At 41.6% G+C, this 12,549-nt stretch overlaps 1 protein-coding gene across 11 annotated transcripts in view; it reads left to right on the top strand.

Moving 5' to 3' along the window:
* APBB2 (amyloid beta precursor protein binding family B member 2) overlaps positions 1-9,836 on the top strand; it is a 170,763-nt gene extending 160,927 nt beyond the window's left edge. For 9 of the 11 annotated variants that reach the window (XM_053403229.1, XM_053403221.1, XM_053403223.1 and 6 more), the window contains 6 exons: positions 1,059-1,173; positions 2,037-2,124; positions 2,623-2,706; positions 6,040-6,155; positions 7,925-8,104; positions 9,174-9,836. In XM_053403229.1, coding sequence (XP_053259204.1) covers positions 1,059-1,173; positions 2,037-2,124; positions 2,623-2,706; positions 6,040-6,155; positions 7,925-8,104; positions 9,174-9,341 — 751 coding nt within the window. In that variant the 3' untranslated portion in view covers positions 9,342-9,836. The remainder of the gene's footprint in view (positions 1-1,058; positions 1,174-2,036; positions 2,125-2,622; positions 2,707-6,039; positions 6,156-7,924; positions 8,105-9,173) is intronic. The other 2 variants (XM_053403230.1, XM_053403225.1) reach the window with 1 other exon arrangement.
* Positions 9,837-12,549: the final 2,713 nt, after the last annotated feature.

Here is a 12,549-nt window from a genome sequence, read left to right as displayed (position 1 = left end):
TTAAAGGCCTGGTCTTGGATATGTTCAAGATCAAGTGACAAAAAACGCAGTCTCCATTAAGAGCATTTGTTGTGGTTACTTTTCATCTGTATTAAGAGCATCTGATTGTGGTTATTATAACACAGTTATCAGTACATTCCAAACCCTTTTTTTTTTTTTTGATCATAGGAATCTGCCTTACAGCAAGTGTGGCCCTTGAGTTAAGTATTGTTGACTGATTGGCAAGAGCTCCCAAGACTTTTCAGGCACATGTTCTTGCCAGCACTCCCTGGGGACACCAAAGGTTGACCCTGAAACCCTTTGCATGGAGAGCATGTGCTCTGCTACTGCAACAAAGGGAATTGTGCTTTGGAATCCCTCCCTAGGACGCAGGCCCATTTAATTGTTTTTATGGCGATAGCTAAGGGATGTGGGTGGCGCTGTGGGTTAAACCACAGAGCCTAGGACTTGCCGATCAGAAGGTCGGCGGTTCGAATCCCCGCAACGGGGTGAGCTCCCGTTGCTTGGTCCCTGCTCCCGCCAACCTAGCAGTTCGAAAGCATGTCAAAGTGCAAGTAGATAAATAGGTACCGCTCCGGTGGGAAGGTAAATGGCGTTTCCATGCGCTGCTCTGGTTCGCCAGAAGCGGAGTCATGCTGGCCACATGACCCGGAAGCTGTACGCCGTCTTCCTCGGCCAATAAAGCGAGATGAGCGCTGCAACCCCAGAGTCAGCCACAACTGGACCTAATGGTCAGGGGTCCCTTTACCTTTATGGTGATAGCTACTAAGTATGTGGAATGAGTAAGTTCTGACCATTCAGTTGTCATCATTAAGAACATAAGAATAGCTTGCTGGATCAGGACAGTGGTCCTGTTTTGACAGTGGCCACCAGGCACCTTTGGGGAACCTGCAAGCAGAATGCAAACATGAGACCACAATCCTCTCCTGTGGTTTTCATTCAGAATCTGGAGGCAAGAGCATAGCTGTTGTGATCTTTGTTCCTTTGCGTTCTTTTTGAAGCAGGTATTTCTGTGGGTGATACTGCTTTGAATAAGGTAATTAATTTTGTTTGTACAGAGACTTTGCCTATGTAGCAAGAGACAGAGAGACGAGGATTTTGAAGTGCCACGTGTTTCGATGTGACACACCAGCAAAAGCCATTGCCACAAGCCTGCACGAAATCTGTTCTAAGGCAAGCTTTCTTGTTGTTTTCATTCTATCCTCTCCCTTTTCCTGTGCGAACATACCCCCATACAACACTCCCGAGCGTGTTACATGAAGTCTCCCTGATTTCAGTGAAATCTATTTCCGTGCCATTTAAGAGCTTCCACACAAACAGTTGCCTGGCATACATTTCTGTGCAGGAGAAACTGCTTCTAAAGATAATGTTTAGCAGCAGAGGAAAGAGGGCTCAACACATTCTAGGGCTGACCTGTTGACAGTATCCTATGGGAGGCTACAGAAAGAAATGGCCCTGCCATGCCCCCATAAGGTGTGTAGCGTTTTATCAACACCGCAAGCTCAGAGGGGAGACATAAAAGGTCTTACGATGGTACGTGAAGTGCCTATAGCCTTTGTCCTTACCACTGCTTACACTGCGGACAAGATCTCCGTACTCAATTGTTCTGCCCCCAAAGGTCATGGGGGTTGTTACACAGTACCAGATTGCAAATAACTTTTATATATTATGCTTTTTGATGTGGTGCATTTGATGTGGTAGAGAAAACCTCCCATCCCTGTAAAGTTTTCCACCACCTCCATCAATATTTGCACTGCAGCTGTAGGTTGTCAAACATGCCTCTTTAAATTTAAATGCAGGAAGCCCAATCCTTTTGGGAAAGAAACCCCAACAAGTTCAATGAGGCTTACTCCCAAGTAGGTGTGCATAAGATTGTAGCCGTAGTTCCTTAACCCATCTGGGTTATGGTGAAAAAGAGAAACACTCCTTTTTAAGGGCTTTCAGGATTAGGATTGTACGAGGAGATCTATGGATGACGGGCGGCCTACAAATTTAATAAATAATAATCGTAATAATATGATCACTGTCTTCTCCAGATTATGGCTGAACGGAAGAATGCCAAAGCTGTGGCTTGCAGTTCATTACAAGAGCGGACAAACGTCACCCTGGATGTTCCCTTGCAAGGTACTGTGTGACTGGAATGTTGTCTTCACTATGTAGTCTCAAAACAGGTGACTTATTAATTAAATACTAATAAATAACCACTTTTTTTTTAAAAAAAAAGAATTTTCACAGCGTGTTTCCAGAGGGGTAATGTTAAGTCTGTTGAAGCATGAGCGTAGGTCAAAATAACTTCCTTGGTCTTTAAGATGCCACAAGACTCTTGGGTTGTTTCTCTGGCTTTATTTGGGGCAGGCAAGATCCGCTAAACAGATTTGTCTGTTTTTACTTTACAAGAATAAAAGATGATGATGTACTTTTTAAAAAATTCCCCAGAAATTACTCGGGCTCATTTTTAATGTGCGATAGTAGGTAGAAGGAGTACAGATTTATTAGAATCGATAATGATATCCCTAAGAGATCGACTACCTGATGAATTATTTTATTCTGCCCTTGAAATAAGGATATTTTGCCTGATGTGAATTTTGATAAGTTGAAATTGATTTTTTTGTTCCCATGCAGTAGATTTCCCAACACCAAAGACTGAGCTGGTCCAGAAGTTCCATGTGCAGTACTTGGGCATGTTACCTGTAGCTAAGCCAGTGGGTAGGTTGAATCTTTGTCCATAACTCCCTTAATATTTGCTCTTTACCATCTGAGCGCTCTGTTCTTCATTGACGGAGGATTAAAAGAGGTGACGGATACGCATCTCAATTTCTCCAAACTTTCAGTGTGCATACTTTGGGTGTTATGGTTATTCAGATATGTTAGCGATATTAACTGTGGGGCCAAACAGTGACAGTTATATTCCAAATTAATTATGTGGCAGATCCAGCTTCTACTAGATTAAGGGTTACTGCAGAGATGTGCATGGCATGAAAGATAAAATTAAATTATTTCAATTTGCTTGTCAAATGTGAAATAACACGGTCAGAATGTTAATATGTGGATCTGAACTTATTGCTTATTAATTCATATGCCACTTAGATGTTTGCACAGAGCTTCAAATTGATATTTCTCAAAAGAACTGACCTCACCCAATACAGAATGGCAAAGCCCTTTGGACTGTAAAACGTGGCTTGGGGTATGGCATGCGGGTGCCCACTTTTCCAAGAGAGAAAGAAAAGTCCAAACCTGTTAGTTGTGCTGAAACGCTTGGACACAGCTGAAGTGGCTCTTCAGAGCCTGGTCAGTTCCATGTTTTGCAAGTCTGTTCCATCCTAAATACAGTGGTACCTCAGGTTAAGTAATTAATTCGTTCCGGAGGTCCATTCTTAACCTGAAACTGTTCTTAACCTGAAGCACCACTTTAGCTAATGGGGCCTCCTGCTGCCACTGCGCCGCCAGAGCACGATTTCTGTTCTCACCCTGAAGCAAAGTTCTTACCCAAGGTACTATTTCTGGGTTAGCAGAGTTTGTAACCTGAAGCATATGTAACCTGAAGTGTATGTAACCTGAGGTACCACTGCATTGAAAAAGTGAAGAATGGACCATGTTGATTCCCAGTGGTGGCTTACGAGAGAGGAGTGGAGGCAGGGGCAGACTTTGGTCGTGTTGGTGCCCCAAGCGAGGCCACAATTTGGTGCCCCTCAAATGAATCTTCTCAGTGGCGGATCTTTTCCATTTTGCGCTCCCTCAACCCAGCGCCTTGTGCAGGGGAACCGCCCTAAATCTAGCACTGGCAGAGGTACTGGCGTACTCCCGGCAGGTGTGGCATCCTTGTTGGGACAGGGATGTTGCTAGGGAAGGAAAAGTGGGGTTCAAGAGAGCTCTGTGTTGGTGGCAGCCCTGCATGTGCGCACATACCTGTGGGGCAACCGCTTCACCCTTCCTGTCCCCACAAACGCAGTCCCGCCGCCACCAAGGGAGCGCCACTTCCTCTGCCCCCCCCTCCCCAGCCAGCCACCACCACTGCTTCCCCCTCTTTCTACATTAGTGGCCAAAATTGTGGAAACCTTTTAGAAATAGTGTATTTCTGGTTTTTTGGGGGGGGGGGTTCAAAATTTTTTATTGGTTTCCACATTTATCACATGGGGGAGAAAGAAAACATTAGAAAACACACAACAAGAAAAGAAAAAAGAAAAGGGGGGGAAAGAAAAACACAAAACAGAATTCTTACTTCAAATCTCTAATTCTCGTTACATTGATAACTGACTTCCTCAAATCCCCTCTAACTGAATTTCTTTATAACCCCTGTATAGCAGTTCTCCAGATTCATATTTCTAATAATATTCACTGCTTTCATTTACTATCCTCATCTCTTTTATTAATATTCAAATCCTTAATATTTACTACCACCTATTCTTATTCTGCCCCTAAGCCTATTTGTTACTTCCAAGAATTTTCTAACTCTCTTATATCACAATATTTAGCTAAATATTCTTTAAATTTCTTCCAATCCTCTTGTGTCTCCTCTTCCTTCTGGTCATGGATTCTTCCAGTCAGGTTGGCCAGCTCCAAAAAATCCAAACATATTCATCTACCAATCTTGTATTGTCGGTATTTCTTGCGATTTCCAATTTTTGGCTAATTGAAAAGTGTATTTCTGAGGTTTGATGGCTCATAACACCACTTTTTTGGAGTAATACCATAAAGTTATGTATCAATGGAAAGATAATTTAATGAAGAATGTAATGCAGCAAAGTTTGTTCAGTTATCTGTATTCTATCAAAAGTTATAGCCAAATAACCAGAAAAAGGAAGCACAACTTGTTTAAGTTGATATGCAGTAGTTTTCCTTCATTTGAATTTAGCCAGTGAGCAGGAGTGTTTAGACAGCCAATCAGGTGCTATGAGCCATCAAACCTTGGAAACACACTTTTTCCAAAAGGTTTCCACAGTTTTGGCCACTAGTGTATATCAGCGTATAAATGAAGGAACGAAACAGCTGCTTCAGCTCAGATTCCTACATCTTTGTTGGCAGCTTCTCTTGGACACCCCTATTTTTTATGACTTTTATTAGCATGCTTAGTCTACCCTTCCTCAGGGTAGCATATATGGGTTTCATCTCATTTTATTCTCCCAGAAAACACACACACCCCAATGTGAGTCAGGCTGGGAGTGTGTGCCCCAAAACCACAGTGAGAAGAGAAGAAAAATAAAAAGGACGTCCGATTTTACATCTGTCAGTTACATAGAAGACATTATTCAAAATATTCACTCCAGAGTGACACCCGACTGTTCCACTTTCTACTAGGCAATATTTTCCCAATCTTCTGACCTACATAGATTAATTCATTTTCCTTTTAACGCAAGAAGTCCAAAAGGGGTTCTCTAATTATTATTACAGTGGTACCTCGGGTTACATACTCTTCAGGTTACACACTCGGCTAACCCAGAAATAGTGCTTCAGGTTAAGAACTTTGCTTCAGGATGAGAACAGAAATCGTGCTCTGGCGGCGCGGCAGCAGCAGGAGGCCCCAATAGCTAAAGTGGTGTTTCAGGTTAAGAACAGTTTCAGGTTAAGAACGGACCTCCGGAACGAATTAAGTACTTAACCCGAGGTACCACTGTATTAATCATAAATGTCAGCAATAGTTTTTCTCTATCAAACATAATGCTTTCTTCCATTTTCTGGGTTTTCCTTTGGTGTTTTCTCTTTCTTTCCCTGTTTTTGTTTTTAGTTAGATTCGTTCAGTGCTTTTTGTCTTTAATTTTTTTGCAGGGGGTACTCTCGTTTTCTTACTCCTATTGAAATACTGCCCTTCAATGAGGCCAAACTTAGATTCATAAAATGTTTAGGGGTATGCGTATCTCCGTGTCCCCCCAGAAAAAAAGGACTGGATTTGTTTCTTTCATCTTACTGTATCATGAAAAAGCTTTAATAAAATCTTGCTTTAAAACACACACACACCCCGTGAGCTTAATGCCTGATATTCTTCCTGCCATAAAACGCTGACTCTCCGTTAGTGATCTTGTCTCTGTTGCTCTGCAACTGCAGGTATGGACACCCTGAATGCCGCTATAGAAAGTCTCATTGACTCCTCCAGCCGAGACGACTGGGTGCCTGTCACCATGAATGTCGCGGATGCTACAGTGACAGTCATCAGCGAAGGAGTAAGGCACAACCTGGCCTCTCTAAAAACCAGAAATGGTTCATATGTAGTTGATACTAGAATGTGGGCCTTCTTATTTGAGCCAGTGCTTTGTTTTCCTCAAACTTCCCTTTTAGTCGATTTTATTTGAGATAAATAGAAGCCGCCATATGCACTGCCAGAGCAAATTTGGCAACCGTTGATGGTATGCATGGCATTTTAAAGATATTCATTTCTGCCATGTCGCTATTTTCTCCTGTAAAAATAACAAAACTACCAGCTTAATAAACAGAGAAGAAAACCCACTTGCCTAAGATTTTATGGGAAATGTAATGTCTAGTATAGATCTCTGTCATGATCTAACAGTTCAGTGAGCTTAACCCTCACGCACCAGCTTTTTAGATAATATTAATCTGATGTTGGAGTCCAGTGAATCCCTTTAGAGCCCTAGCTAGAAATACAGTCCCTGTGTTTTCAAGAATGACTGCCGTTTAACATAGAAAAATGGATTTTATTAATATTCCATTCCAAGGTACATTATACCCCACAATATTAACCTAAATTCCTTATTGGACTATCAGAAATCCCTGGAGAAGAAAACAGATGAGGTGTTATATGTACAACACTGGCCTCATAACCGAAGAGCGAGCAAATCGGAAACAAACAAAAAATGGCTAGACTAAATACTGGACTGATGGTAAAAATATATACAGTGGAACCTCTACTCACGACCACAATCCGTTCTGGAGGCCTGTCCTTATGGCAAAATGGGTTGCTGGGAGAGGCACCGTTGTGCACAGGCAAGGGCGGCGATTGCCCACTACTGTGCATGCGCAAACAGCAATCACCACTCCTGCGCATGCGCAAACAGCAGCAAACCCACTGGTTACTTCCAGGTTTGCCATGGTCGCAACTTGGAACATCCACGAGTGGAGGCGGTTGTAAGTAGAGGTTCTACTGTATATATACAGTGGGTCCAACATACCCCAATAGCCTTTGTTTTGTTTTGGTTTTTCAAAGGAATGTTACCAACAAGGAATCAGTGTATCAGGTTTGCACTATGAGATGGTTAATTTGTGTCAAAATAAAGCCAGCCTCACAAAATTAACCTTACTGGGTTAAAATTTACTCATTGAGTCCAATGGTTCCTTGCAGTGCTTTGTAATAGGGTGATTGTTGTTGTCGTTATTTATAATCACCTTCTAAACAACCATCTCAAGGCGATATATGCACAGAAATGTACATGGACAGCAGAGATCTTCTCTAGTCCCCTTGAAATGGAATAGCCATAAAAAAATGGAATTCATAGTATGGGCAAGATGGTTGGGTATTTTTCTACCCTACTTTGAGAAGTTGATGGGCATAGAATGAACCCCAGGTAGCTTAGGACAATAAGTAACCTCTAGTTTTTGGTTAATGCCCCTCAAATTAATTTCTTGCATATCTGCATACTGATTTAAGGGGATTTTTTTTATAAAAGAGAGTTGTTGTTGTTGTTTATTAAGATGCTTGGCAACCTTTAAAAAATAAATATGAAAGAGTGTTTTCATTGTGTGTGAAACTGCATGACCCTGTATGCCTATTTGCAAATCAGCCTCCAAACTCGGGATGCTGTGACAGTTAGTCCACCTCTTGGTGCATTTTGGAAGGTTACACCAGGTTTGTTCCTTGGTCCATAACTGGTGACCTTCCAAGAATCAGAGCTTCAAGTGCTCAGACTAATAATTGTTTCTTCAGTGCTACCTCTGAAACTTTTATTTGTAGTAACACGAATTCTTCCTTCCTAACTAGAATGAAGAGGAAATTGTGGTGGAATGTCGTGTACGGTTCTTGTCTTTTATGGGAGTGGGCAAAGATATCCATACGTTTGCCTTCATAATGGATACGGGGAACCAGCATTTTGAGTGCCACGTTTTCTGGTGTGAGCCCAACGCAGGCAACGTATCAGAAGCCGTCCAAGCGGCTTGTATGGTAAGTGACCACAGAAAACTGGAGTACAATTTGTAGAAATAGTAGAAAATTAAAAGAAACCAGTACATGAAATCCCCCTCAAATATTATTTTGTAGTATTTAGCATGAACGCAGAATGACAGGAAAACAATAATTCTATTCATTTTTCAGAGCGCCCTGATAAATTACAATTCTCTCCCCAGTTCTGCGCTCGGATCTTAACATTTAACACCATGATTCTAAATATTAGTGTCAGCTCTCTCCCCCTCCTCTGCTTTAATGCTATTAGCAGTCAATATTGTGAACTGTTACGTGCACAGACTGAAAACCAGATAAGTAGCATAAAGCATCAGAGTCAAGGAAACAAGCACCAGCCTTTTGCAAGAGAACAATGTGTCTTTATAGAAAGGAGACAATGGGAAGAACAAATTATAAGATTGATGAGAATAACCAGCGTTCCCTGCTTCAGTGGTATTATTCAGCATCTGCTTCCAGAGGGTTTAGTGGGTACCATTCTTCAAAATTGTCATCCGTTCCCTTGGGCTAATAGAGAAAATACCAGCACTAACCTGAGCAAGTTCTGGCAATCAGAACACAATAACATTCAATCCCAGCCACTACCATCAAATTATATTCTTTTAGATTTAGAGGTGGAAGACTTAAGACAAATCTGCCAACATGTTGAGTTGTTACTCCTTGTATTAGAAAGGACGGTTGTGTATCCAATATCTTAATGATGTGTTGTCCCCGCTAACGTGTAATAATTGTGCAGAGAATGTAAGAAACTGCCAAAATGAGGAAAGACCTGCTCTAAGGATCTACAAGTGCCATGTCTAAGGGCAGATTTGCAAAACTTGTGACGAACCAATCCCATGCAGGTAGCAGAATTAGGTTGATGAACCACTATACATAGTTGTTGATTTTAAATTGACCATACATAGCTTGATGGGTCGCATTTAAGCTTGATAGGTCATGATATGTCTGTGTCTTGCCTACTCGGAAGCAAATCCTAAATGATTTTGCAGAACATAGTGAGGAAAACTCAAGGTTTCCTTGCTAATGATTGCAGAACATCTTTGCTTTCTTTCAGCTACGATACCAGAAGTGCTTGGTAGCCAGACCTCCTTCACAAAAAGTCCGGCCACCTCCTCCTCCTGCAGACTCGATGACCAGAAGAGTCACAACTAATGTAAAACGGGGGATGTTGTCCCTCATTGACACTTTGAAACAGAAACGTCCCGTTACGGACACGCCATAGCAGCCCTGCAGGAAGAGAAATGGTTTCTCAGAAAACATCTAGCAGAAGATACAGTAGCCACATTAAAGAAGATGAACTGATTTTTGGCCTTCCAGTTTAAATTGGTGATGCTTTGTCTTCAGAGAATTTACCCTTATCAAATAATATTAGACAAAAGCATGTTCTCTCGTTCTTGCCACCATCATGTGATATGAAAAGAAGCATGAGTAATTTTTTTGCTGTGAGGTTTCGCACCATGAAGTGGAAGGTCTGTTTTCCAACTGTGTAAATATTATGACCGTTACTTAAATTCACACATCCACCAGAAAGGATTATGGCACATTGCTCTTCGGAGAGAACCATGCCCAAATTGATATTCATCCCCATCCTGGTTGGGATTTGTCACAAGCAGTCCTTGTATCCTGCAGCACTTTGTCCTCATTTTTAACACTGAAGTACATACCAAGTATTAGTTACCATTGTATTATTGTAATATGAATATTGAGCTGCTTTTTTTTTAAAAGAAACTGCATTCATTAACCAATCTTCCATCTTGTGCACCCTAGTAACCATTTTTCATCTTCTGTCGGCCAGTTGGGTTTGCTTCAACACGACAGTTTCCTATGCAGATTGCAGTTTGATTGGAAGGAGCGTGCAAACGATATTATAATTGTGACAATCACATGTGTATCGGTTTCAGTGACATGCCGGTGCTGGGAATGACCCTTTCCCAGGCATATGTATGCACAAGAAAATAGATGTGCTCTATTGTCGCATGGTATTAACTACATTTGGTTTGCATGCTTTTTTCTCGTAAAGAAGCACTGCCCCCGTAGCAGATCATCACCTTTGAAATGCCCTTCAGTTCTGAAATCGAGCTTGTCATTTAGGAGTTCAGAGAGCAGTCCGGGAGGATATGCTGGGATTTTTGTTTCGAAACATAAATCGCAGCACTGGTGACACTAAGGCTCAAGCACTTCTTAGCATTTTCTGTAGATGCTGGTCTATGCTTTTAAATGTTTCTACCCTGATACAGGCAGGAAGCAAAGGTAAGGACCTGATAGATGCATGAGGTTAAAAATAGTAAAGCCAAAATCCTTGGCCAGTCGTCTACAAGGATCAGTGCATCAGAAATGAAATTTCAGCAATGCAGCATGAGTAAAACCTCTTTAACTGAAAAGGGGAAGGAAGATTAAGGTATCCTTTGTTACTTTTCCTATGACAGGGTTTGCATTAGGTAACCCTGAATGTGCATGGGTTTTTCCTTATTTGAGTTCTATCCCTAGAACTATGTCCTCCATTTCATTTCTTCCCACAGAGGTTGGGTGCTGAGCGCACCTTAATGACATTTTTGCTGTGCAAGATCCATTTTAATTGGCAGCCTTCCAAGGAGCTATATTTTACTTTGATTTTAAATTAAGAAATCATGTAATCTCCCAGTAGATTTTGGAACACCCACCGACCACCACATTTGACCTTTGCAGTGCCAATTGAAACTTGTTGCAAATCCCACAACCAACTCCACATGCTAGTTCCTTCTAACTGCACCTTATGCTATGTGTTTTGGATAGTTTTTAATATTTTTCATGTGTAACGTGTAGCAAATTTTCACTTGCGCAGCTGCCAAAGGAAAAGCCTTAGAACCCATTCATGCCTTGGGGCCATGGCAGAGGTCAGGCCCCAGAGTGTCGAATGTACAACTGAAGAGGGTAAGGGAAGGCAAGCTTGTGTTTGTGCACTCTCCTCCAAAAACTATTAAAGAGGAGATCATATCAAAAACTACTAAAGAAGAGATTATATCAATGCATACAGGAGTAAACCACAAAACCTCCTGCTTGTTCACAAGTGGAGTCATGTGTGAATCAGTCTGTAGTAGCCCAACAATCTGTAGTATAAGGAATTAGGCAGAATACTACAGTCAATCAGTAGTGTCAGTCCTGAAAAGTGTCAAGATAAAAAAATGCTCCGTCGTTATTTCTTGCACAAATATTGCTTCCATTTAGGAAAAGCAATGCGCACAATCATGCAAGTGTGTTTTGACGGAATTTGAACCCAGTTGTAGCTTGACACCATGAGTGCGCACTGCAAAACAGACATCCTTCTGTTGGTGCTGCATGTGCCGTTTCAGTACACAAAAATGTCTGTGTGTGCAAGAGTTTCTTGTGCTTCTGAAGCAGACAGACAGGTTGGCGAATGATAGGAAGAGGAGCAACTAGGAACAGTAGAGAGTTGGGGGGATGATGATGTCCACTGCTCAAAAAAAAACCCAACCACATCTCAGCATCCACAGCTGCTTCCATTTGGCTCGCATATCCTAAAAGGTTTCTCTTCCTTTTCCCTCCTCCGCTGAGGAACAGCTGCTGCCAAACCAAGCATTGTGCTCACTCGCTTTTACCTCTCTAAAGGCAGCATTGGGCTTGCTTTCATGCGCATGTTTATCACCTGATCAGCACCACCTCGAGCAGTGGCTTGCATGTGTGACTGAGACACCGGATCACAACCCCTTCCATATCACCGCTTCTCAGTGGAGCTAGGGTCACACATCCAACTGCAGGTCATGAATTGCTGAATCATCAATTCAGGCATGTGTGAATTAGCCCACAATGTCCCAAGAACTACAAAATGGAAAACTTAGCAACTCCCCCCCCCCCCATTTTTATGATGTATAGTTTGCAGGTTAACAAGACCAGAAATGAGCCTATGCATAAAGAGATTTTTTTTTAAAAGTCTGACTCAACCCTTATTATTTTCCAGTTAACTTTACAGAGGTAGTAAGGTCCGTTACCTTCCAAGAGAAGTAACCCTAAGGAGTGTAGCCTCCTGGCTTTATTGCTCTAAAAGTCACATCCATTGTACTCCTAAAGTAGACAAATGCTTGGGTCTGCCTTTGCTAAGGTATTACCATTCTCACTTCCCTCCTGAAGAAAATAATCTGGCTCACTCTCTCCATTTTTAGAAAGTACATGCTGACTACTAGCAGCTCTCCTCAAATAAAAATTAAAAAATCATAAAATTGCAAACCAATAGTTTCTGTTATATGGCTATGCTCCATTCTCATTAAGTACTTAAACCCAAGCAGGAAACCTTAACTTATTTGTGTCTTAATTGGCATAGAGTTTTTATAGAGTATGACCTTTTCACATTCAGAAGTAAATGCAAGACATGCTTGCTGAAAACATTGAGTAGACCAAGCATTTCTTTTTCAACTAGCTTTTGGTTTAGTTGCAAA

This window comes from Podarcis raffonei, chromosome 9 (genome assembly GCF_027172205.1).
Source record: "Podarcis raffonei isolate rPodRaf1 chromosome 9, rPodRaf1.pri, whole genome shotgun sequence".
Lineage (NCBI taxonomy): Eukaryota > Metazoa > Chordata > Lepidosauria > Squamata > Lacertidae > Podarcis > Podarcis raffonei.
The sequence above is the reverse complement of the archived record's forward strand: the minus strand, read 5'-3'. Positions and strand labels throughout refer to the sequence as shown.